Source organism: Colius striatus, chromosome Z (assembly GCF_028858725.1).
Source record: "Colius striatus isolate bColStr4 chromosome Z, bColStr4.1.hap1, whole genome shotgun sequence".
Lineage (NCBI taxonomy): Eukaryota > Metazoa > Chordata > Aves > Coliiformes > Coliidae > Colius > Colius striatus.
The window spans coordinates 1,497,569-1,523,857 of record NC_084790.1 but is presented as its reverse complement, the minus strand read 5'-3'; the positions used below and the strand labels follow the sequence as shown (position 1 = coordinate 1,523,857).

At 52.1% G+C, this 26,289-nt stretch overlaps 1 protein-coding gene across 2 annotated transcripts; it reads right to left on the bottom strand.

The window, feature by feature from the left end:
- Positions 1-7,114: 7,114 nt before the first annotated feature.
- On the bottom strand, positions 7,115-22,149 carry LOC104558318 (tRNA N(3)-methylcytidine methyltransferase METTL2). 2 transcript variants are annotated; one of them, XM_062019046.1, is made up of 9 exons: positions 22,052-22,149; positions 21,170-21,261; positions 16,045-16,406; positions 13,535-13,584; positions 12,393-12,453; positions 11,195-11,334; positions 10,441-10,547; positions 10,255-10,320; positions 7,115-7,588 (listed from the first exon to the last, which is right to left on the bottom strand). In XM_062019046.1, exons 1-9 carry the CDS (start codon positions 22,141-22,143, stop codon positions 7,416-7,418), a joined length of 1,143 nt encoding a protein of 380 aa, XP_061875030.1. In that variant the 5' UTR covers positions 22,144-22,149; the 3' UTR covers positions 7,115-7,415. The 2 variants fall into 2 exon arrangements, with proteins under 2 accessions (XP_061875030.1, XP_061875031.1); XM_062019047.1 differs by lacking the exon at positions 7,115-7,588 and adding an exon at positions 8,449-9,441.
- Positions 22,150-26,289: the final 4,140 nt, after the last annotated feature.

The following is a 26,289-nucleotide window of genomic DNA, read 5'->3' as shown; positions in this document are numbered from 1 at the left end:
TCCCCACATGGCACCAGCAAACTGTTGCTCCTTCTGCACATACCTGAAATGATGCCATTTCCCTTCCTGTGCCAGCAAGTCCTTTCTTCTCCTCACTACCGGCTTCCTAGAATACAAGAGGGTATGACTCCTCAGCAGGATTTGCTCCCTGCTTCCCTCCTCCTGCACAAACCAAGTCTAATAAGACCTTACCTTCCAAGGCTTTGCAAAGCCTCAATGAAACCAACTGCTGAGTTTTAGAAGAGGAAGACTAAATCAACATCCTACTGTCAAGCTCCATGCATACTTCTCTAAGTATGTTCAGCCTCTGTCTGTAAATACAAACCAACTCTCATAATAGGGCTTGTCTTAGTGAGGGAAGAAGTCTTTTGAAGCTGCAGGAAAAGCCAGGTTTAGTTTTCCACACAACCCTGAGCGACCTCTTCACATCCACCTTTGGCACTAAAGGTGGGAAAGAATGTGTGGCTGTGTAATGAAAGGCTGTAGAATGAAAGCCTCCCCAGATGAGAAGCAGCCAGCACTGTGCTTTGTGCTGGTTCCATGGATGAAGGAGTACGTTTTCTCTCTAAATGAAGACAGCAGAGGTATCTATTGACGGCTGTAGAGCAGTTGCCCACACACCCCACAGCAGTGTGAGCCTGGCCTCTGTGACCTGGGGCTGCAAACAGCAACTTCCCACGAGCTGAACAAGTTTCCTAGGCCAAAGGATTGGCTGCAAATCCCAATAACCTCCAAATGACAATAATGCAAGAGCTACAAGGATGCTTTGGACCATAAACCCTCAAACCAACCTAAATCCAGCAGTCAGGCTCACACTCCACTCCAAAAGCAAGCTGCTGTGTTTGCACTTGAAGACTCTTTGGGGTTACTCAATACCAGGGAGCAGAGTTTACAGTGACTGGGTCCAAACCCCACCAGGATGTTCTTCCTCCCTGGAAACAGCCATGGAGCAGCAGAGCTGAGAGCTCCAGGCAGGTGCTGACATGTTAGATGTGGTAGTGATCTTTGCCATCAATGCTTTCCAACCACAGCTAGCTCCCACTCATCCTGCTGGGAGTGAAAGAGCATCCTTCCAAGAGTAAAAGCTTTCCCTGGCATCACACCTCCTGTCATACCTTTGGGTAGGAGGTAAAACCAGAGGCACACATGGCCAAGATTCTCTTGCTTCTCCCTGTGCCTGTGCTCCAGCCAACTCACCAGCTCTGACCTGTGCTCTCCAGAACAAAAGTAGCTGTATCCTGTTTGCTTCAGATCAGAACTCACTGTTGCCTACACAGGTAATTTCCTGCACTGTGTCCCACTTTCTAAACAAGACGAGCTCTCATTCAGTGAGGCACTTATGCACAGGAACTTACTGCCTTCAGCAAGAGCTAAGCACAAACTCCAGAGCCTTGCTGATTAAGCACAGAGCCTGACAATTCCTGTCCCTCTAGAGCACTTTGCCTTGCAGCAGAGTTCACCAAAATAATCCCTCTCTCCTCCTTGCTTTTCTAGTAAATTCCATCTTACCCTCCAAACGTACATGACACCAGTGTTACAATGAGAACACACCAAGCACACATCCCTGTCAATGCAGCTACAACAGCAAAAGTGATCCCATGGCTTGCTCTTTCACCCTTATTTTCCCCAACCCAGAAGTGGTGGCACTGCTCTGCCTGACAAATCACAGAATCACAGCATGGTGAGGTTGGAAGGGACCTTCAGAGCTCATCCAGTGCAACCCCCCTGCAGAAGCAGCTCCCACCTAGATCAGGGAGCACAGGAACGTGTCCAGGTGGGGCTTGAAGAGCTCCAAGGAAGGAGCCTCCACACCCTCCCTGGGCAGCCTGGGCCAGGGCTCCCTCACCCCAACACTCAAACAGTTTGGCCTTGTGTTTAAATGGAGCTGTTTGTGTTGCAGCTTCATCCCATCACCCCTTGTCCTCTCACTGGATACAACAGACAAAAAGTGCTGCCCCAACCTCCTGACACCCACCAGTGAGATCTTGGTCACTAGGAATGAGCTCCCCCCTCAGTCTCCTCTTGTCCAGCCTGAGCAGCCCCAGGGCCCACAGCCTTTCCTCAGCAGGAACATGCTCCAGTGCCCTGAGCATCTTGCTGGCCCTGTGCTGGCCTCTCTGCAGCACTTCCCTGGCCCTCTGCAGCTGGGGAGCCCACAACTGGCCCCAGGACTCCAGATGAGGCCTCAGCACATGTGGCAGAGCAGAGCAAAGGGGAGCAGAAGCTCCCTGGCCCTGCTGCTGGATCCACACTCTGCTGGATGCCCCCAGGCTGCCATTGGCTTCTTGCCCACGAGCCCACGTTGCTGCTCATGGGCAGTTGATTCTCCCCCAGCAGTGCCAGCTCTGTCTCCTGGAGCTGCTCTCCAGCAGCTCACCCCCAGCCTGTGCTGCTGCAGGGGCTTGTTCCTCCCCAGCTCCAGGACTCTGCCCTTGCCCTTGGTGACCCTCAGCAGGTTCCTCTGTGCCCAACTCTGCAGCTGGTTGAGATCTGGCTGCCTGGCAGCACAGCCTCTGGGCAATCAGCCAGTGCTCCCAGTTTGGTGCCAGCAGGGCACTTGCTGAGGGTCCCTCTGTGCCCTCACCCAGGTGGTTGATGAAGATGTTGAGCAAGACTGGCCCCAGAACCCATCCCTGTGCAGCTCCACTGGCCACAGGCCTCCAGCTCCACTCTGCCATTGATCACCAAAATCAGATCCAAGCAGCTGATAAGGAGAACAAAAAAGACTGGGTGACTCAGTTTCCCCTCCATCTCTCTTTAGAGATGGAAGGATGTTCCCCAAACCCCTTAACTCAATCCCTGAGGCCTCATCCTCACCTCTATCCTCACTTCCAGCCACTCAAACCTGTGCATCTTTCCTTTGTGTGCTCAGGAAAAACCAAGTCCAACTCAGTTTGGTTCTGTGATTCCTGTAGGGAATCCAACTGGGGACCAGCCAGGGTTTCACCTCAATGCCAAGGACAAAAGGAAGCTCTGTCAGCTTTAGTTAAAGATGCAATGCCAGAAGGCACTGGCAGTGCATACATGGACGTTCCTTCTGCTCACATCTCTTCTTTGAGGGAAAATAATCAGGTCTCTTTTTACCCTGGAGCTCTGCAGTTAACTACAGACTTAGAAATGGTGGGGACATACCCTGAAGAAAAGCTGGAGCTGATGTATCTGGGAGTGAAGAGCCTGTGTGGTCAGGGAGATCCTGAGACAACTCCAGTTTCCAGTGGAATTGAACTACTTGATTACTTTTGAAGTCATGCTATCAAGAATTAGCCCCCAGACCCTTCTTCTCTTCCTGCCTCCCAGTTTCTAAGCCTGTGAAATCAAGAAGCCACGAGAGGAACAATGTACCTGGTGGTACATTCCCTCAGCACTATGGCTGCACCCAAAGCCTTTCTGAAGGACTGGTTCTGGCTTAGCTCAAGTCACAGGCTTGATACTACAATCCCTCCATGAAAAGGTCGTGCAAAGGGTCAGAGAGGTGATGATAAAGTTCCCTCCCAGCCAAAACAAGCTGTAAACCTCCAAGGAAATCCACTATCTTCTGGTAGTGTAACAATATCTGGCTCCATCTCTCTTGTTTGGGAGGTTCAGTGGCTATGTTGTCATTGCCTATAACCCAAAGACCACAAGGCTGGAAGGCTGGCAACAGAATCTAAGCAGATACATTCAGGAGAGCTTTAAAGCTAATGCTGAAAAGGAAAGCTCCAGAGAAGAAGAAAACCAAAGGCACTTTAACCTGGATTTTCCAGATACTAGAAGTCACTTTGGAGCTTTCCTTTGGATGTGGCAGAAAGCAGTTGTGTAACCCAGCCTGCTCAGCAGGCCCAAAGTGGGAATGGCAGAAGCTGCTGCAAGTCAGGACCAAGGTACCTGAGCAGGGCTGTGCCTGGAGCAGCAGCAGAGCAGCAGCTTCAGAGGAGGAAGCTCAGACACTATCTGGCCTGGTTCAGTGCATGGTTGCTAACTTGATGCCTTCTGAACACCATCAACAGGATTGGAACCAAAAAGCATGTCTGCCCAGCATGGCTCATGTTTGAGTGAGTGCTTCAATACTCCAGGCAGAAAGAAGAGCACTAAGAACAGCAAAGAGCCACTTAGATCATAGAGGCTCAAAGGGATCTTTAGAGATCATTTAGTCCAACCCCCTTGCAGAAGCAGGTCAACCTACATCAGGTCCTTCCCCTGCCTCTCATCTCACTTCAATGGCTGCAGGCTCACAGGGCTGCAAGTTTTTGCATGAACCCTTCAAAGTGGCAAGAAATTAATCACCAGGCTTCATTTTCTCCCATTCAAGGAGTTGAAGTTTCAAGGGGAGTCCATCCACTCGATGTAAATCGTGTTGATAATCACAAACATCTTTCCCCATGCTCCTTACAAGCCTTTGGATGATTAATCAGGCAGTTTTCAATTCACACTCAGTATGTCGCTTGGTTTTTTACCCTAGTCAGTCATTTTTCTTCCAGGGAGATAAAAGTTATCCCAGGAGGAGTTATCCCTCTAGGGACCAGGAGGGAAAGGACCCCAGGGAGCTCCCCTAAGGGACCAGGAACACATGGGAGGTCTTTTACTGAAAGCAACAGAGCTGGTTACACGAGTCACATCACGTCAAACGCTCTCCCAGGACTTTTTTGCCAAGCCTGACTCTTTCCCTGGCTCAGATGAGGAGACATGAGCTTGTTCAGCTCCCAGAGGCCTTAAAGCTTAGTTTTGCCTAGACCTTGCCTGAGGTACCAACCTTGGCAGGGAAATAGACTTTGGAGGTTTAGAATGAACACGTGACATCAACTGCACAAGCTCTGCATTGGGGCAGAAGCCAAATAGTGCTTAGAAAGAAAGAAAGCAGCTTTACCTCCTAGTTCATTTGCAGATGGGAAGTCTCTTAGCCTCCTGTTGAAAGGACAGTAGAGCAAATTCTCTGAAGGATTCTCTTCACAGTTGACTCCCTTTCAATGTTATTTAAGGAGCTACATAGCTGTTTAAACAAAGCAATGGTACATTTCCATTCCTGCCCCAGCATTGCAACCTGCCTTGATGGTGTGAATGGATTTGCTGGGTCAGCCTTCCCCAGGAAGGGCTGAAATATCCCGAGCCACAAGCCCTCAGGCAGCAGACACACCAATACCTGCAGGGTAACACAGCAACCATGAAGTTGTGCTCCTGAGGATTGTTACAGCCCCTTCTAGTGCTTTACAAACCAGTGCCTGAGTCCCCAGGACTCCTGTGGGCTCTCCAAAGACAGCAATGCCATTTCCTCATTCACCCTTCCTCCTCCTCTTCAAGCCAGCAGTTATTTCATAACCCACTCGAGCTGACAGTTATTCTTAGGCAACTGTATGCTCCCAATACAAGTGTCTAGCTAACAAAACCAACAGGCTTTGTGTAGCATGGCCTGCTCTTCAGCTAGCAGTGCACACACAACAGATGTTGTTGCTTCATGTACTAGTAGGAGACAGCAGTCAAGGCTTTCCCTTCTTGAGAGAGGAAAGCAGCCACTCATGCTACCAGAAGAGGCAAACAACTGTAGTAACCTAACGGTGGCCCAAACCCTTGAGAGCAGGCTTGCAGAAGCATGTGAGTTGCTGTGCAAGTCTGAGTTACCATTCATCAAACCAGCCCTGAAAAGCATTACCACAACGTTTCTTCTTAATACCTGTTGTACCACACCCTCCAAATGACAAAAGAAAACAAGCTGAGATGAAAGGAATTTGCTGTTCAAGCAAGGAGGGAGGGAAATACCTTGAGAAAGCCACAACTTTGGCTTCCTCTAAGAAATCCAACCAGCAATCAAAGGCAAATTTCTTATCAAAGGCAGGTGTCTTGTCTATTTGGGTTTGGCACACAATCATGACAGGGCAATGTGGTTTGTGACCTGGGGGGCTGCAGTCAGTAAAAACAGCTTCATAGAATGGTGGGGTTGGAAGGGACCTTTAGAGCTCATCCAGTCCAACCCCCTGCAGGAGCAGCTCCCACCTAGATCAGGGAGCACAGGAACGTGTCCAGGAGGGTTTGAAGAGCTCCAAGGAAGGAGCCTCCACACCCTCCCTGGGCAGCCTGGGCCAGGGCTCCCTCACCCCAACACTCAAACAGTCTGGCCTTTTCAATGGAGCTGTTTGTGTTCCAGCTTCATCCCACCACCCCTTGTCCTGTCACTGGATACAACAGACAAAAAGTGCTGCCCCAACCTCCTGACACCCACCAGTGAGATCTTGGTCACTAGGAATGAGCTCCCCCCTCAGCCTCCTCTGTCCAGCCTGAGCAGCCCCAGGGCCCACAGCCTTTCCTCAGCAGGAACATGCTCCAGTGCCCTGAGCATCTTGCTGGCCCTGTGCTGGCCTCTCTGCAGCACTTCCCTGTCCCTCTGCAGCTGGGGAGCCCACAACTGGCCCCAGGACTCCAGATGAGGCCTCAGCACGTGTGGCAGAGCAGAGCAAAGGGGAGCAGAAGCTCCCTGGCCCTGCTGCTGGATCCACACTCTGCTGGATGCCCCCAGGCTGCCATTGGCTCCTTGCCCACGAGCCCACGTTGCTGCTCATGGGCAGTTGATTCTCCCCCAGCAGTGCCAGCTCTGTCTCCTGGAGCTGCTCTCCAGCAGCTCACCCCCAGCCTGTGCTGCTGCAGGGGCTTGTTCCTCCCCAGCTGCAGGACTCTTCCCTTGCCCTTGGTGACCCTCAGCAGGTTCCTCTGTGTCTAGTTTCTCCTTGTTCAGGTAATCCTGCATAAACCCCTGGTCCTGTGAGCTGGTTGCGAATCTCTGCACTCTGGAGGGTGCTCCACAGATAGCATCAGTTTGAAGCTTGCCTGATCTGTAGCACCTGAGGTATGGTGTGCAGGCTCCTGAGAGGAACACTGAGGGCATGGCAGGGTGATTTGTTTCCTCCACAGGTTATCTGCACACCACAAGGCATCTGTGGGGAAGCTGGCACAGAGGAACTGGCCTGCTCTCAGTTCTTGCCCCTCAGTCAGTTTACTTGAACTTGTGGATTTGCACAGCCCTGAATGGCCAGAAGAGAGCTGTGTTAAGTTGTCTAAGGGTTTAAAGCCTAGTGATTACTTGCAGAGAAGAGCAGATTTACCCTTTTAGTGCTTTTTGTTCCCAAGACAAGACGAATCAACGTAGAGGCAAGGTCAAAGCTCTCCTTCTGTTTCATGGCAAGACCCCAGAGAAAGAGTGACTTGCTACTCAACTGTATGACAGCATCACAGTTTCTGAAGTTGTTAAAACCATAAATCATTCAAACCAACTCAGACCAGACACATTTCAAACACTGCTTGGCTCTCTTCTTCAAGCACCTGCCCTTAGCAGAGCTCCCTTGAACTGATGCTTGGCAACGTGAAAGGCACTGAGGTGCTGTGTGCGAGCTAAACTCACCAGGAGTGAGTTTACGCACCTCACCAGGAGGAGACACCGAAGAGGTTCCAAACTAAACAGTTTCCCTGTTTCCTTGGGGCTGAGGGGCAGCTGGTTTGCAGTATTTGCACTGGATCCACACTCGATACATGGTCATTTGTTTCCCTCGGTTCACTTGCAATCGCCGATCAACCAGGTTCTGCATCTTCTCCAGCCCAGCTGTTGTGAAGAGATCATTTAATTCATCTGAAAGCAGAGAGAGGAGGAGATGGAGGATGCCATAGCTTTTCAGTTCACCTGCTCACATTGAGGGCTAAGTGATGCTGAAAGATGGGCCAGTGGAAACTCACGGTCTCGCCCTGGCAGGACAATGCAAGGATCACACAGGACTCAACTACTGTGTTATGGGGGGATTAAGATCACGGTTTGTCTCGTTGCCTTTGAGTTTCCCTTCTACTAAGGAAGGAAATCATTGTTTGGAGGATCATCAGAATCACTGAGACCTGAGTGCATAACTGGCTGGCTGGATGAGGGGAGAGCAGTGGATGGCATCTGCCTTGGCCTCAGCAAGGCTTTGGACACTGTCTCCCACAACACCCTCATCAGAAAGCTCAGGCAGTGTGGCTGGATGAGTGGAGGTGAGGTGGATGCAGAGCTGCTGAATGACAGAGCCAGAGGGGGGTGATCAATGGCACAGGATGGAGCTGGAGGCCTGTGGCCAGTGGAGTTGCACAGGGATGGGTTCTGGGGCCAGTCTGGGTCAACATCTTCATCAAGCACCTGGGTGAGGGCACAGAGGGACCCTCAGCAAGTGCCCTGCTGGCACCAAACTGGGAGCACTGGCTGATTGCCCAGAGGCTGTGCTGCCAGTCAGCCAGATCTCAACCAGCTGCAGAGTTGGGCACAGAGGAACCTGCTGAGGGTCACCAAGGGCAAGGGCAGAGTCCTGCAGCTGGGGAGGAACAAGTCCCTGCAGCAGCACAGGCTGGGGGTGAGCTGCTGGAGAGCAGCTCCAGGAGACAGAGCTGGCACTGCTGCGGGAGAATCAACTGCCCATGAGCAGCAACGTGGCCTCGTGGGCAAGGAGCCAATGGCAGCCTGGGGGCATCCAGCAGAGTGTGGGCAGCGGGGCCTGATCTAGGTGGGAGCTGCTCCTGCAGGGGCATTGGACTGGATGAGCTCTAAAGCTCCCTTCCAACTCTCCCATTCTATGATTCTATGACAAAGAGAAAACTGCAGTAGTTACAGACATGGGTTTTGCCTTTAGTAAGTGACTAAAGGAGCATCTTCCATTGAGTAGTGACAGCTCCATTCCTCCCCCTTCCCCTCTCTCTCCAGAGGAACAACAACAAGAGCAAAGAAGAGGATCAGCCCTACACTTTTAAATGGTGGCAGTAAGAGCTGTGCTGTACAAGCTGGAGGGGAACAGGATTCATTAAGCTTAAGTTGAGGAAGGCAAAAAAGATCTCCTTTCAAAAGCACCACACCCTGTTGGGACCCAATCAAAGCACTAAGAGCCCTCAAGGCTTCAACACTTCTGTGGGCAGGTATTCCTGACCAAGCAAATAAATATGATGGTGCCCCAGCATTAACTGGCTGTGGGCAAAGGCAGACTTGAGTCCTGCTGAGCTTCAGAGACAGCTTGTTCAACGGCAGCCTGAGAGCACGTGACCTGGATGGAGTTTCTGTAGCAAAGGTGTCAACAGGTCTCAACTTGTGCCCTTTTATCAGATGTTTGCCATGGGGAAACCTCTGCCAGACATGCACTGAACATTCATTTTTGCTTGGGACAAACAAGGTTTGTGCAGTGGGGAAAGGTTGTGGGGGGGGGATTAGCTGCATGTAGTTGTGCCACTGCTCTACAAGGGATTGTGGAGGAAGTGAGTGGAGGTGGAGCTGCTGATAAGCAAGGGGGAATAAAAGCCATGCTGACTAGCAGCAGTAGAACTGGAGAGGCTAGCTCAGCTCTCTGCTCAACCACACCCTTCTTCTTTCCTTGTAAAACAGTAAAGAGGAATTCCTTTAAGTGGTGTCCATCCTCTGCAGGCAGCAAGAGTTCAACCCAGGAGACTCCAGGCAGGTCAGCCTCACCTCCATCCCTGGAAAGGTGATGGAACAACTCATCCTGAATGTTATCACTGAATATATGAAGGAAAAGGTGGTTATCAGGGGAGTCAACATGGCTTCACCAAGGGGAAATCCTGTCTGACCAACCTGATGCTTCTATGAGTGCATAACTGGCTGGCTGGATGAGGGGAGAGCAGTGGATGGCATCTACCTTGGCCTCAGCAAGGCTTTGGACACTGTCTCCCACAACATCCTCATCAGAAAGCTCAGGCAGTGTGGCTGGGATGGGTGGAGGTGAGGTGGATGCAGAGCTGCTGAATGACAGAGCCCAGAGGGGGGTGATCAATGGCACAGAGTGGAGCTGGAGGCCTGTGGCCAGTGGAGTTGCACAGGGATGGGTTCTGGGGCCAGTCTGGGTCAACATCTTCATCAAGCACCTGGGTGAGGGCACAGAGGGTGTGGAGGCTCCTTCCTTGGAGCTCTTCAAGATCCACCTGGACATGTTCCTGTGCTCCCTGATCTAGGTGGGAGCTGCTTCTGCAGGGCTTTTGCACTGGATGAGCTCTAAAGGTCCCTTCCAACCCTCAGCACTCTGTGATTCTATGATTCCTGCAATCCCAGGGTAGCACACACACCCCAACCTTCCTCTGAGAGGCTTTTCCACTCAGGAATTCACCATAGCACAACATTTCCATCAGTAACTGAGAAACCCAGCTCCCTGTGCAATGGACAGACACTTAACGTCTCACACTGCTGCAAGAAAGACAGGCTGGAAGGAGCTAGCTGCAGCAAGAGAGGCTAAAAAGAGGTGAGGACAGTCAGAGGGATGCTTCCTAGCCTCTTACCTTGTGTGAAGAAGTAGACTCTGGTGCCATCACCTCTCACATAGAAGTTATCTGAGAGACACTGACCTAAGGGCAAGAAGGATTTAAACAGTTACCAGCTATCACTTAACAAATCAACAACTGCCATCCAACAGGAGGCATTTCTCTTGGGGATAGTGACAAAACTCCTCCAGGGAAGGCAAATACCTTTCTTAAAGCGAAGCTGAGCCAGGTCATAACGGCCATAATCTCGTAACAAGATCATTCCTCCTGCTTTCAGGAGGCGACTCAGCCTGGTCACCACCCTCTGCATCCTGAGGAAGCAACCAAACAGGAGAATTCAGCCTTCTGCAAACAAAGGTGCTTGTTTGAAAAAGAAGGTGGAAAGGTTCAAAGAGCCTCTTTGGACTTTAAGAGCTCCCAAAAGCTGGTGCTTGTCTGAGTGAGCTTTCTTATAGACTTCAAGGGGTTGATTTGAGGTGGCTTCTTGATTTGTGGCACTTCCCTGGTTCTGCTGTTTGCCACAGCAGGGATTAACTGCTCTCTCTCTCTCTTACTCATGATAAAAGTGTCTCCCCTGTGTTCTGTTAAAACAATTAACCAGTGAATGGGAAGCAAAATGGCTGAGGAATAAAAGCAAAGAGAAGGAGAACCCAGAGACCAGTGTAGGTTGGAACACACACTGAGCTCACAACAGGTCACACTCACACTGAGATCCCGTCTTCCTTCTTGTCATCTCTCATATGAGACATCCACCTCTGAGCCTTAGAGCAGCAGATGTCCCCTAAATGGCTGCAAGACATCACCTCTAGCCACTTAACACCAACAAAATCACACCCAAGCTATGGCAGGATTTGTTGCCACAGGTCTGGACCCAATGATCGTAAAGCTTTCTCCCAGCTGAAATGATTCTAAAGCACCTGCACCTTTGGTTTTGGGGAGCTTCATGGAAAACACTTACTTCTCTGGGTGAATTGCTGAGAGGACAAAGATGAGAATAACAACATCAAGGCTCTCATCTGGCATTGGGAAAGGACTTTGCTCATTGCACAGGTCATGGATGAATGCAAAGCAGCGAGAGGAATCATACTCTGCGTTGTTCTGTAGTTAGAAAGGAGAGAAATGAGTGTGTTAGGAGCAGACTCATCTCAACATTATCTAGATATAGGAGCAGTTCAGCTTTTATATCATCAAGTGATGTGTCCAGAGGTGTTTCAGCCTCATTGGACTCAGGTAGGGTCAGTAAGGCTCCCTCGTCAGATAAGGAAGATGTCAAAAGCAAGTACATGTGGGAGATGTAACAAAGAGCTTTGGATTTGCTCCATTCAGACAACCAGCACAGTCAAAACCCCCAAACTACTACAATTTCAAGTCAGATGGAGGGAAGAAGTGAAGTGTTTACACTGTGAAGCTGGAGATCTGTACAGAAATGAGAGCATCAGGGTCTCTCTCTGCATCACTGAACGCAATATCCATCTCAACTACAAGCTGTCTACTCCCTGTACTCCAAAAAACAATCCCATTTCAACCTCCACAGGTTGTGGATTCTTCTAAAGCTGCTGGTCCAGGCTCTAAGTACAGTGTTTGTGTCACTTTAAGAGGATGAAATGCTGCCTCTGCTGCTGTGCTTCCCATCTCATCGAGTGACTGATTGCATCTGCCACTTTCTACATCCTCAGCTCTGTGCTGAGCCCACATTAGCAGTTATTTGTCCTTTCACTCAATTCCAACCTCCTGCTTCACACACAGCAGCATCCCTTCCTCAGCTGTCTGTGCACAAGCAATCCAGCCACATTCTCAGCTAACACACAAACCAAACCCACCTTTGGTTCCTGTTAAAAAATAGCCTGAATGTTTCCAAGGTTCAGCAGTTAATCAGCTGAAAGAGCACTGGGTTTAGCTAAACACTGCCAAGCACAGGGGAAAGAGCTGGCTGGCTTGTCTGCTGCCAAGGTGATACTTTGAGATCTCCAAGTTCTTTCACTTCTACAACCTCTGATGAGTTGTTTCCCTGATTTCCCAATCCAAGGCTCATCAGGGGTGGCTAAAACAGAAAGCAAGCTGTCAACCCCAACCTGAGAGCTTGTGGCAGTTGGGATAGGTGTGTGTGAAACTGGCAGCATGGGCTTCCTACCGTCCTAAGTCATTGCTGGGTTTACCTGGACAAGATCCACAGCTGTTGCAGAAAAATCACAGCAATAAACAAAAAGGCCTGGGTCACTGAAAGAAAGGGAAGAAATGATCAGCATTTCTATAAAGGTGCTCCACAGGACTGAACAAGTGGCTCAAATGCACAGAGCTGGGAAGCCAGAGATACTGGGTTTTAGTCTACTCTTGTCAATAAGGCCTTGTGCAGAATGTGTTGGATCACAGAATGGTGGGGCTGGAAGGGAGCTTTAGGGCTCATCCAGTGTAACCCCCTGCACAAGCAGCTCCCACCTAGATCAGGGAGCACAGGAACGTGTCCAGGTGGGGCTTGAAGAGCTCCAAGGAAGGAGCCTCCACACCCTCCCTGGGCAGCCTGGGCCAGGGCTCCCTCACCCCAACACTCAAACAGTTTGGCCTTGTGTTTCAATGGAGCTGTTTGTGTTGCAGCTTCATCCCACCACCCCTTGTCCTGTCACTGGATACAACAGACAAAAAGTGCTGCCCCAACCTCCTGACACCCACCAGTGAGATCTTGGTCACTAGGAATGAGCTCCCCCCTCAGTCTCCTCTTGTCCAGCCTGAGCAGCCCCAGGGCCCACAGCCTTTCCTCAGCAGGAACATGCTCCAGTGCCCTGAGCATCTTGCTGGCCCAGTGCTGGCCTCTCTGCAGCACTTCCCTGTCCCTCTGCAGCTGGGGAGCCCACAACTGGCCCCAGGACTCCAGATGAGGCCTCAGCACATGTGGCAGAGCAGAGCAAAGGGGAGCAGAAGCTCCCTGGCCCTGCTGCTGGATCCACACTCTGCTGGATGCCCCCAGGCTGCCATTGGCTTCTTGCCCACGAGGCCACGTTGCTGCTCATGGGCAGTTGATTCTCCCCCAGCAGTGCCAGGTCTGTCTCCTGGAGCTGCTCTCCAGCAGCTCACCCCCAGCCTTCAGAATGAGCCCCATCACCTCCCATCATGTTTTGCTGTTTGCATTCTAAGACTAAAGGTTCTTAAGCTCCAAACACAAAAGTTACAGGTGGCAAAAGTGTTGTCTGCATAAAGCCTTTCTCTGAGATTGTTTAAACTAAGGACACATGTTCCATCTCTCCAGTTGGTTTTGCAGAGGTTGGGATATCACTGAGGTCCAAAGCCACTGACAGATACTTACTTGTTGGTCTGTAAAATTGGGAAGACTGTATTTCCAGCACCACAACCAACCTGCAAGGACAAAGCAGACATGCACACCAGGGAAACAATTCCTCTACAGCCACAGAACAAAGAGCAACTCCAGAGCAACAACCAAGCACAGCTGTGAATGTCTCTGCAGGATCTGAGCATGGTCAGCTCTGAGGAGCAACCTTGAGCAGTGGTGGGAAACAAATCTTACTAACAAGCTATATATTGTGTTTTGAAAGCTCTTAGTGTTGGAATCCCAAGCCTAACAACCACTATGAGTCACTGCAGCATTGGCAGAGGCCACAGATGAGTTGCCTTCCATAGAAAAATCAGAGCAGTGGAGCAAGAAGTTTGTTTGCCTGTAATTACATCCTGCTGTTGCAGAGTTCCCTTCATTAAATGGCTCTTCCTCAAGTTACAAGCAGGCCTGCAAAGATTCTGCCTTATTATTCCTTTTGCTTGTTGCCATTTGGAGAGGGCTCACACAAATGGGTTGGGGGAAATTTGCCTCTGAATGTTTAAGGGCTCAATGGAATTGAATGATTGAGCAGACAACACTCCTGATGGCTGGTAGTGACAGGGATTGGGGAGAGTACTGAGGTGAGACAGGAAAGGCACAATGGCCTGAGAACATCAGGAGGGGGGAGGAGGGGGATGGAGGAAGGGGTGGGAGGAAGGAGGGAAGGGAGGGAGGAAGGAAGGGATGGCAGGGATGAAGAAAAGGAGGGAGGAAAAAGGAAGGGAGGGAGGAAGAAAGGAAGGGATGAAGAAGAGGAGGGAGGAAGAAAGGAAGGGAGGGAGGAAGAAAGGAAGGGAGGGAGGGAAGGAAGGAAGGAAGGAAGGGAGGAAGAAAGGAAGGGAGGAAGAAAGGAAGGGAGGAAGAAAGGAAGGGAGGAAGAAAGGAAGGGAGGGAGGAAGGAAGGGAGGGAGGAAGGAAGGGAGGAAGGAAGGGAGGAAGAAAGGAAGGGAGGAAGAAAGGAAGGAAGGAAGGAAGGAAGGGAGGAAGGGAGGAAGGGAGGAAGGGAGGAAGGGAGGAAGGGAGGAAGGGAGGAAGGGAGGAAGGGAGGAAGGGAGGAAGGGAGGAAGGGAGGAAGAAAGGAAGGGAGGGAGGAAGGAAGGGAGGAAGAAAGGAAGGGAGGAAGAAAGGAAGGGAGGAAGAAAGGAAGGGAGGAAGAAAGGAAGGGAGGGAGGAAGGAAGGGAGGGAGGAAGGAAGGGAGGGAGGAAGGAAGGGAGGGAGGAAGGAAGGGAGGGAGGAAGGAAGGGAGGGAGGGAGGAAGGGAGGGAGGAAGGAAGGGAGGGAGGAAGGAAGGGAGGGAGGAAGGAAGGGAGGGAGGAAGGAAGGGAGGGAGGAAGGAAGGGAGGGAGGAAGGAAGGGAGGGAGGAAGGAAGGGAGGGAGGAAGGAAGGGAGGGAGGGAGGAAGGGAGGGAGGGAGGAAGGGAGGGAGGGAGGAAGGGAGGGAGGGAGGAAGAAAGGGAGGGAGGAAGAAAGGGAGGGAGGAAGAAAGGGAGGGAGGAAGGAAGGGAGGGAGGAAGGAAGGGAGGGAGGGAGGAAGAAAGGGAGGGAGGAAGAAAGGGAGGGAGGAAGAGAGGGAGGGAGGAAGAGAGGGAGGGAGGGAGGGAGGAAGGAAGGGAGGGAGGGAGGGAGGGAGGAAGGAAGGAAGGAAAGAAGGAAGGAAGGAAGGGAGGGAGGGAGGGAGGAAGGGAGGAAGGAAGGAAAGAAGGAAGGAAGGGAGGGAGGGAGGGAGGGAGGGAGGAAGGGAGGGAGGGAGGAAGGAAGGGAGGGAGGGAGGGAGGGAGGAAGGGAGGAAGGGAGGGAGGAAGGGAGGAAGGGAGGAAGGGAGGGAGGGAGGGAGGGAGGGGTGGCAGGGATGAAGAAAATGAGGGAGGGAGGGAGGGAGGGAGGGAGGGAGGGAGGAAGGGAGGAAGGGAGGAAGGACCTTCCCCAGAACATGAAGCACTCCACAAACCCAGTGCTACTGACAGTGAACAAACCAGAGGTGGCAGAGCACATGGTCACTGCCAGCTGCCAGGAGCCTACCCTGGAGAAGTCCTCCAGACTCTTGAGGGACAAACCCAGTCTGAGACTCCCTGTTACTACATGGGACACAAGGACAACCCAAACAGCATCTTTCTAGGCTTGCTTTCATTGCTTTGTTTCACCCCTCCCAGGGCAAACACACAAGACATAAAAGACAAGGGAAAGCTTTATAGAGAACAAGAGTCAGCTGCTTCCCAACATGACTTTTAAGTGCTTGCTTCAACATCTGACAGGAAGAGTTGGTCTCTTGAACTCAAAGTTCTTGTGGCCCTTGTGCTCTGCCTCTTCACAGACTGAAGCAAAAGACTCCCAACAGGTTTCACTCACTACTAAGCTGCCTTCTGCTTCTTCCTGCATTTTACTGACTTAAGGCCAACCCTCCCTGCTTACCAGGGATATGTGTTTCTCTGCCTAACCCTAACAAGGGACTGTTTGATGCCTGCCTCTGGTTTTTAGCTCTCACCTCTAGAATACGGTAAGATGCAGATGATCCTGGGTAATCCCCATCAGTTCCCTTCAACTCATTGCACTTCTGTGGAGCCAGCTCTTCCCTGCAACTCTCAGGTGTGCTTTTCATCAGGTTGAGCTGATCCTCTGCCTTGGTTTCCAGTGAACAATGTCCATTCTCACAGCTTGACAGTCCTTCATTGCTGGATTCTTCCTTGCTATTAAATTCAAGCACAGAATCCTTCCTCTGCCTTGTGTTCCCCTGAGGTGCCAGCTCAGGAAATTCAGTGAACAGCCAGTGTCTGTCCTTGAAGAAGCCATTCTCATGGATTTGATAGAAGTCATCCCAGTACCTCCTAGCATTCACCTCATACTCCTCTGTGAACACAAACAAAACCATCAGCAGTGGTCAAATGATGAGGTGTCGAGAGTTGAACCAGTTCAGCCTGCGAGGGATGAGTGCAGCCATCTCCTCAGCAATCTGCTTGAGGGACTCAGGTTAGTGCTTGAAATGCCCCTTGATTCCAATTGTGCCATCCCATAGGAACACTTAACTGACTGTCACTTGGTTAGGAGGAACAAAAAGGGATGAGAGACAAGAGGAAAATGTCTTCTGGTAGGATTTAAAGGATGCTGGCAAGTGGAATAAAGATATCCAGCTTTTACTTTCACCTCTAACTCGTTCAGGTCACTGGAACAATTCATTTGGGAGCCTCAGGACACTGTGGCAAGCTGTTAGAGCTTCTAAGGAATCCTGTGACAGCTGCCTGGAGCTGAAGAGTTTCAGTTCAAGTTTGTTTCAGATGGAGAAAGAGGAAAAATTAGCTACACAGGGCCTGGCAGAAAGGTCAGTACTCAAAGACTGCAGGGCAAGTGTTGGTTAGTGTTGCCTCTACAGGATGTCTTCTTCCATGGTTCTGTGTATGTTAGAGAGTCACAGAGTCTGAATGTGCTGTGCATTGAAGCACATCAGTAATATAAGAGTCTCAGGGGCTGGAAGGGACCTGGGAAGCTCATCCAGTGCAACCCCCCTGCCAGAGCAGCACCACCTAGATCAGGGCACACAGGGACTCATCCAGCTGGGGTTGGGATGGCTCCAGACAAGGAGCCTCCACAGCCCATCTGGGCAGCCCCTGCCAGTGCTCCCTCACCTCAACAGGGAACAAATTCTGCCTTGTGTTGCTTTGGAACCTCTTCTGTTCCTGCTTGTCCCCATTGCCCCTTGTCCTACCACTCACAACCCCACCACTCAGTGATTCTGTGATAACCAGGGCAAGAAGGGCATTAAAACCTACAGTGGTTACCACGAACATGCCCATCCCTGGAAATCCAGGCTCACACCCACAAAGTCACAGCATCTCAAGGTCTGGAAGAGACCTGGGAAGCTCATCCAGTGCAACCCCCCTGCCAGAGCAGCAGCACCTAGAGCAGGGCACACAGCAACTCATCCAGCTGGGGTTGGGATGGCTCCAGACAAGGAGCCTCCACAGCCCATCTGGGCAGCCCCTGCCAGGGCTCCCTCACTCTAAAATTAGAACAAAAGAGGGCAACCAACAGAATTGACCTTTAAAGTAAGAGTGGAGAGCTCAAAAAGATGAAGTTCCAAAACCCATCTGGGTTCCTGAAGTCTCACATCAATGGGATGAGTTGTCTGGCCTGGGAAATCAAAGCTAATGATCATCCTCTGCTTGGCATCACCCAGAGGCATGAACATCCACTGCCAGAGATCCCAGCTGCATTTTAAACACATGCAACCTCCCCCTTAGCAACAAGTGCAATGCTGAATGCCAATGATTCTCCCACAATTCAAGATGATGGCTGGCTGTGGGAATGGATAACTCCTGTCCAACATTTCCCACCAGGAGGGTCCAGAGGAAAAGCAGGGATCTTGGAATTGGAGGTTAGTGTCACTACTTGAGCTGCAGTTTGTGTTTTAATCTCTCTCAGAAGCACACAAAGTGGTTAGAAGATATCTGAAGGGAGAGAAATGAACCAGGAACACCTGGCAAAATCTGCAGCCCCAGCCAGAAGCAGCTTGAGGGAAGCAGCAGAAGCCAGTGGTCTATGTGTTTTTAGCAGCATCTATCCCTGAAGCACATATAAAAGCCATCTCCACTTCAAGGACTTGCTCCTTTGAAGAAACCTTGTCCTTGAACCCCAAACTGAAAGGAAGATCTCCTGTCTGCTACCAGACTACAGCAGGAGGTTTGTGCCATGAGCTCACTGTAAGTCAGCAGGGTCATGTCAGTTCACCATCTGCACAGGTGAACTCAGTGACTGCTCATGGTACTGAGGAAGGAACTTTACTGATTCACACCCTGGCACACTCCTGCCTCAACTGTCACTTCTTGTGGGTGCCAGCATGGACAAGACAAGGCTGCTGGAAATGCTCTTTCATCTCTTCTGGTGTTAGGTTGTTGTTGAGACTTCATTGGATGCTACTGAACAGCTGCTCTACTCAACCCACACGTGTGGAAGGTTTATTTAAAGCTCCTTTACCTCCCAGCCCAGTGTCTTCCAAGCACCATCAGGACCAATATCAAGGCAAGAAATCAAGGGCCAGCTGACCAAGCTCATGCAACAAACCAAAGCAAACAAAGAACTGACCACACTGAGTTTTCCTGCACAAACTTATGCCACAGGAGCTCACATCATCCTTGTTTCCAGATCCCTTTTTTGTGGTGTTAGCTCTTGGGGACATGAGCCAGACTCCTCCAGGGACTTTCTTGATAAGCACTCCTGCTTCTGCAAGGGGGTTGGAGTGGATGATCTCTAAAGATCCCTTCCAACCCCTCCCATTCTATGATGCTATGACTCCTTTGTTAAGGATAACCCCCAAATCCAAGCCCATACTCACCCCTTTCACATTGCAGAAGGAGGGTAAACAAAAGGAAGTGTTCATAAAAGACAGGAAGAGAAGCAGGGACCCCCCCTGAATTGTATGAAGCCTCAAAAGGAAACCAAGGAACTCTTCCACTTCTTTCTTTGTTCCCAAGCCTGGAGAAACAGCTTCAACACACCCCAAAGAACTTCCTCTCCTCCTTCAGACCAAATCCTGACAGCCCCAAGAAGTCTCCAGAATAACAGAGCCATAATGACCAATAGCCTGCTTTTGTTCTCCTCTCGATTCTCAAGACACTAAACCCTTCAGGCTCACTTGGCTGAGCTGCTTTCCCTACATTTCAGCCATCCCATTGTGTCTAAACTGAATAGCAACCATCCCAATTGGACTGGTTTCCATTGTTCAGCCTGGGAAACCCATCAGGGAGACCTGACAAAACTGTTCTAACAGGCAATTGCTTCCCAAATGTCAGAGCTGTTCTCCAAGCACACCAGGCAAACAGCCTTTAATGTCAACCAGATTTTGGATAATGAGCTCAAGACAGTAAAAGCATCACAATAGAAGCTGTTGGATGCTTTTGGGAAGCCAGGGAATTAAGAGGGTTTGCTCTTTTGGTAGAATTCCATGGAGTTATTGTGAATATAACTGAGAGTTATATGGGACGTGGCTCAACAGCTCCAGCAGTGTTCAGAGCTGCCCTTACAGATGACACACTCAGTGGAACTGGAACAAAAAGGAGCAGAGGGAGCCTAGAGCTGGGGAAGGTGGAATAAGATCATGATGAAACAAGCCTCTTATCATACCAAAGGACAGGAAAATCATCTCAGCTTCATGTAAGAGCCTGGATGGTATCTAACAGGGCATTATTAACTAACTCAGAGGAGTGGGTTTTGGTAGCAGGGGGAGCTACAGGGGTGGCTTCTTTCAACAAAGAGCTGCCAGAAGCTTCCTCTGGAGCTCACAGGGCTGATGCCAGTCAGTGCTAAGATGGACCAGTCTAAGGCCTGGCCAATTAGTGATGGAACCAACACCTCTGTGATTAATGTGTTGGAGAAGGGGAAGAAGTTGCTGGGCAGTTGCTGAACTGCAGCAGCACCGGGGAGTGAGAGTGTGAGAACAACAATCTCCATGACACTAAGGTCAGTGCAGAAGTGGGAGCAGGGTACTTAGGCACTGAAAGAGATTCCCCTGTGCCCTGTGGTGCAGCCCACGGTGAGGCAGCTGTGCCCCTGCAGCCCAGGGAGGCCCCAGGGAGCACAGACCCACTGGCAGCCCGTGGAGGAGCCCACGCCGCAGCGGGTGGGTGCCTGAAGGAGGCTGGGACTGCGTGGGAAGCTCATCCTGGAGCCAGCTCCTGGCAGCACCTGGGTGTCTGTGGGCAGAGAGGAGCCCAGGCCAGAGCTGGTTTGCTGTCAGGACTTGGGACCCTGTGAGTCTGTCCCTGAAGGACTGTTCTCCCCGTGCATGACCCACGCTGGGGCAGGGTGTGAGGAGCTGCCCCGTGGCAGGCCCCAGGCTGCAGCAGTTGGTGAGGAGCTGCAGCCCGTGGGAAGGAGCCACGCTGGAGCAGTTGGTGAGGGACTGTCTCCCGTGGGAGGGACCCCACAGTGCAGCAGTGGCAAGTGTGAGGAGGCCTCTCCCTGAGCAGCAGCAGCAGCAAAGTCCATCTGTGATGAACTGACTCCATCCCCTGCAGAATTAAGGGAGGAGGAAGAAGAGTCCAGGGAGGAGATGTTCTAAGACTCAGTTTTATTTCTCATCTCCCTGCTCTGATGGTTCATTAATAAATCAAACCTTTTCTCCCCAAGATGAGTTTGTTTTGCCCCTGACACTAATTGCTGAGTGACCTCCCTGTCCTTTACTCAACTCACAAACCTCTCTCTCCCCTGACCAGTTCAGGAAAGGGAGTGACAACAACTTGATGGACACCTGGCACCCAGCCAGGGCTTAAACCACCTCAACCTTCAACAATATGACTTGATACTAGAGCTGTGCACCTTCAGTTTGATTGAGGCTCAGCCAAGCTTTGCATTTGGGATGTGCAAATATCCTTTCAGCCAACTTTGGGAGGAAACAAAACCTGTGGAATCCCTTTTGTGTCTGCCACAAACAATGCAGCTCAACGCAAAGCAACTCCTCCCAGCCCAAACCCTTGGTGTTCCAGTAAAATGAGACTCTGGAGGAGGGAGAAAAGCCAAGGGAGAAGTCAATTAACAAGGAGAATGTAGCTCTGGCCTGATTGTTCGGCTCTTTGCATGCACAAGTCAAGATGTAGCATTAGAAGACTATCCAAAAGTACCTTGTTTATCTTGGGGCAAGAGCTGGGAGCTGTTCTCTTCAACTTTACTCCTGGCACTGGCTTCCTGCTCTTCTGACCATTCCACGTGATCCCTGTTGTGAAAAACAAAGAGGAGCTGCTCAGCAGAGAGAAAACAGAAAGATTTAGAGGGCTGGGGAGCTTTTCCACCTGCTCTAACTCAGGCAGAAGTACAAGAGCTAGCAGCACAGCTCCTGCTTCTAAAAGGAAGGTCAAATGTCCCATCCCCACCAAATCCAATCCTGGAAGCGTTGAGGAGTGTCAGCAACCCCAATGTGGAGCCATTGAAGGGATTCACTTCACTTTGTCTCACTGAAGTGAAGCAAAAGCAGAACACAAGGAACAAAAAGCACTATTCTGGCCTCAGGAGGTATGAAACCTTTCGATATTAACTCCTCAAACAAAGACTTGTGTGGAAAAACTTGATTACTAAGAGCTTCTGGAGGAAAAAAGGCCATTGGGGAGCTGCTTTTGTGACACTCCTTTTGCACAGCACAGCCTCAGAATGAACGACAAGCTGGGAGCAACTTCCACAGAGCAAAACAGCCCTTCTCAGTTGGTGTTTGGGGAAGCCGAGCTGCTTCGGGAAGAGCCGAGGAAGGCTCGGGATGTTCCCGGGTGCTGAGCCGGGGGCACTGCGCCTCCCCTCGCTGTCCGTCCGCCAGCCCCGCGGCTTCCCCCGCTGCTCGGGAACCGCGCCCGGCCCGCGGGTCGGATGGACGGGCCGGGCCCCGCCGCGCGCCGGCAGCTCGCCGCGCCCCCTGAGGAACCCCCCGGCCGCCGCGGGGCAGCAGCGCCCCGGAACGCGCAGGGGGCGCTCAGCGAGCGCGGACGGCGCGAGGGGGAGGGAGCGGCCGCTCTCACCACGCGTTGTGCTGGAAGAGACGAGCGGGGTCGGTGAGGAGCCGCTTCCCGAACGGGCGCCGCGGCGCTGCCTCTTCTCTGGGCGCCGCCATGACGGCGAGAGCGACGGCGGAAGCGGAAGCGCCTCTCACCCCGCCCGACCCGAAGGAGGACTGAGAGTCACGTGGGGGGAAAAGAACCGGCGGCGGCGGGAAGAGCGCGGCCGGGGGCGGGGCCACAGAGCGGGGGCGGGGCCAGAGACCACCGGGGCGGGGCCTGAAGAGACTGGGGGCGTGGCCTGAAGCGGTTGGGGGCGTGGCCTAAAGCGTATGGGGCGTGGCCTGAAGAGACGGGGAGTGGCCTGAAGAGACTGGGGGCGTGGCCTGAAGCTATGGGGGCGTGGCCTAAAACTACGAGGCGTGGCCTAAAGCGACGGAGGAGTGGCCTAAGTGAGTGGGGGCGTGGCCTAAAGGCATATGGGCGTGGCCTGAAGCCACAGGGGCGTGGCCTGAAGCGACTGATGCCAACAGACACAGGCACAGGGCAGAGAGGCCCCAGCTGGGCTGCAGACCCTGCACCCGGGCGTGCACAGGCGATGTAAGGCACACTGGAGCAGCCTGGGGCATCCAGCAGAGTGTGGATCCAGCAGCAGGGCCAGGGAGCTTCTGCTCCCCTTTGCTCTGCTCTGCCACATGTGCTGAGGCCTCATCTGGAGTCCTGGGGCCAGTTGTGGGCTCCCCAGCTGCAGAGGGACAGGGAAGTGCTGCAGAGAGGCCAGCACAGGGCCAGCAAGATGCTCAGGGCACTGCAGCATGTTCCTGCTGAGGAAAGGCTGTGGGCCCTGGGGCTGCTCAGGCTGGACAAGAGGAGACTGAGGGGGGAGCTCATTCACACCCATAAGGCACTAAAGTGTGGATGTCAAGAGGGTGAGGTGACACTTTTCTTCTGTAGTGCTCAGTAACGGGACAAAGGGTGATGGATGTTGCCCCTTCCTCCAGCTTTTTGAGCTGGAACACAAACAGTTCCACTGCAATAGAAGGAGAAACTTGAGGTGAGGGAGCCCTGGCCCAGGCTGCCCAGGGAGGGTGTGGAGGCTCCTTTTCAGGAGGTTCCCAACCCCCCTGGACACATTCCTGTGCCCCCTGAGCCAGGGGAACCTGCCTGAGCAGGGGCTTGGGCTGGAGGAGCTCTGCAGAACCCTCCCAACCCCCACCATGGTGGGATTGTGTGATCCCAGCACACACTGTGCCATGGAATGGGAAAACACCAAGCCCTGGGTGCCAAACTGACCATGTTTCTCCCTGCAGTCATCTGGCCCAGAGCTGAGCCTCTGCTCAAAAGCTGTTTGACATGTTCCCATGTGAGACAGAGACTAATTCCTTCTGGCAGTGTTTGCCTTGTCTGCCCACCCCCACAGGCTCCACTGGGAGAGAGGATGAGTCTCCAGCCTCCCAGCTCCCTCACATTACTTAAGCTCTGCAGGACCCTTCCAGCCCCCACCATGGTGGGATTCTGTGATCAGGCTGGGCTTGGTGGGCTGGCAGAGACCACCCAACCCCCCCAGGACAGGAGCACGAGCCCCGTGAAGCTGCTGTGGGGTTCAGATCTGGAGAGGATGAGCAGTCAGCTACAACAGTTCCAGAGCAACAGCCTTGGCAAGGGAACAACAGGGCTGCTCTTACACGGGCTGGGAGGAGAGAGGAGCAGGGCAGGTGCCTGGGAACTGATGATGGCTCCATGTCAGCCCTGCAGTCATTAGCCACTTTGATTAGCAAGCCAAAAGCCATCTCTCAGCAGGACAAGCAGCCCCTGGCCTCCTGCCTTGCTCCACAGCCCACACACCCCTCACAGCCCTTCCCTGGGAGCACACAGGCTTGTGCAAAGCTGACATAAAGAAGCTGTGTGTGTGTAGGTTGGCTCACTGCACACAAAAAGACAGGAGGCATGTGGATTGACCCCACTGTGCATGCTCCAAAGGACGAGTTCAACTAAGAGACACCAAGAAAATGCTTCCCAGAGGGTCCCAGAAATCCCTGAGGATCACCAAAGGTCCTTGAAGACCACCAGAAACCTTCACAGAAGACCACAGGTAATTGGAATTGGTTTATCATTACCCTTCTGGCTTCATTGGTCCCTGGCACTTAGGACCAAGTTGCTCCTTAATACCTGTGTGTAGTGAAAGCATTGACCACCCAGGTAATGGATAGGTTGGTTGAGCTGCCAGCCACACTGGTAGGTCTAATTGGAGTCCCCTGTGACAAAGATTGATGTCTGGGCATGAGAGCTGCCTCAGTGGGGCAGAGAGGAACTGGCAGATGCCTCCTGCCTCTTGGTTTGCCTCTTCTCGCTGGGGAAGGGCTCAGTTCCTCCCTCCTCCGAGAGGGAATGGTCCCTTTCTTTGTGATTGTCTCAGGAGGATCAGGCAGTGCTGCAGGACCAAGCTCAAGGCTGTGCAATCATAGAGCTGTTTTGGTTGGAAAAGACCTTTTAAGCTCCTGGAATCCAAGCCCTGCCCTCACCCTGCCAAGCCCACCACTAACCAACCCAGTTCAGGCTGACGGAGCTGGAGCAACGAGACAGGCACCAGTCCTCCCAGGCCTAAGGGCCAGACAGCGCTGGAAGAGAAGAACTCACTACCCAGCTCTACTCCCTCAGCCATGAAAGTGAATCACTGCCCAGCAGCTCACCTTAACTGCTCAGGGCTTCACAGGAACCAGAATGGGATCTCACTTGAAGGCAGAACCCCTGCATGGCATCACCTGACAGCCCAGGGTCAGCAGTGTTCCCACACACCCTCTTCCCACCTTTGTGCTCAGCTTTTTTTCCCCCCTGGGAGGAGTTTTATCACCTTCTTCTTTGGTTTGGGGAGCACAGAGAGAAGGAGCAACTCTTCCTAGATGTGGAAAGATTAAGTGGAGAGGCTTGTGGGCTTCCCTCCAGGCAGGATTCCTGTGGCTCTGGGGTCAAACAAGTCTGCACTGAGGCCAAATTATCCACAGTGGCTGTAACAAACCTCTGTTGGCAACCTCCTGTGCAGGGCTGGCAGTCAGCAGAGAGAGACTTGGCAAGGAAAAGGTGACTAATAATAGTAATAGAGACTCCTTTGCCTTTCCCCTAGCTTTTGTATCCCAGGATCTAAAGGGCTGTAGCCACAATAATGCAGTGAAACCCCCTCTCCCCAGGCAGGGTTGCTGAGGGATGCTCAGGGATGCTGAGGCTGAGAGGGATTCAATTCCCTTTCCATGGCCATTCATCACCCATCACCTCCCCCTGTGCTGCACCACATGCTCTAGACACAACCCCCTTCTCTTTGGATATGCTGAGGGGTGGCATTTGGATCTTGCTGAGACACACTGAGGTCACCCTGTGCTCAAATGATGCAAAGCAAGAAGTTCAACATCAGGTTAAAGGGGAGAAAAGTGCTGCTGTGCTCCTGTTGCTGGCTGGAAGGGCCATGTAGGAGCAGAGAGGAAGGAGTATCAGTGTAATCCTGGGGCATCTCCATGATGCCTCATGGATGGGGGAAGATGGGACCCAATCAGTAGGGAAATATGTTTGTGGAAGAGCAGCCCAGACTATGACAAGAGTTTGCAGAGAGGCTCTTGCCTGCAGCTTTAAATGTCTCAGCCAGAAGAGAGACAGCTCTTGAGTTTCCAATGTGGGGGACCCTCCTGTCCACAAAGAACGGGGTGATTGTAGAGAGTCCCACCCCAAAAGTGCTTCTCAAACCAGAGACTGGTTCTTTCTCCTCATCTCCCTCAAAGCTTCAGCTTTCTGGCCCAGCAGATGCTCCAGATCATGAGCAACCCCGAAGTGCTGATCACTCACCATCCACAGCCACATCCACATAAGGACTCTGGTCTGGGAAGTGGATTTCCACTGGTGGGGGGTGAGATTCCACCTCTCTGACACTCTCCTGCTTCCCTAGAATCAAGGGGGAGGTGTTTCACTTCAGGTGGCTTCCTAGAGACCAGGTTTGGGGCTGTGAATGGGACAGAACATGCCTTCAATCACCTCCCAGCTGCATCAGGGAGCACTCTGCTCACCCTCAGGTTTAGGAACCGGTTTGCTGCAGGAGCTGTGTGTGTGTGGGGTGGATTGCAGGGTGAGGAAGCTCCCCCCTGTCTGCAGTGGGAGATGATGGGAAAGCAGCACGGGAGGGTGGAAGCCCCTGGCTGGGAGTGCACAGACATCCCCATCTAGCGGTTCCAGACACCAACAGCCTCAGCTTGCCCCAGCTTTGCAGGTTCAGCAAATTA

Coding starts and splice junctions, on each gene's coding strand:
- LOC104558318 (XM_062019046.1), bottom strand. CDS start 22,143: ATGGCGGCGCCCAGAGAAGAGGCAGCGCCGCGGCGCCCGTTCGGGAAG. Junction 21,262..22,051: donor CTCTTCCAGCACAACGCGTG/GTGAGAGCGGCC, acceptor TTTTCACAACAG/GGATCACGTGGAATGGTCAG. Junction 16,407..21,169: donor CTTGCCCCAAGATAAACAAG/GTACTTTTGGAT, acceptor TTGTGTTCACAG/AGGAGTATGAGGTGAATGCT.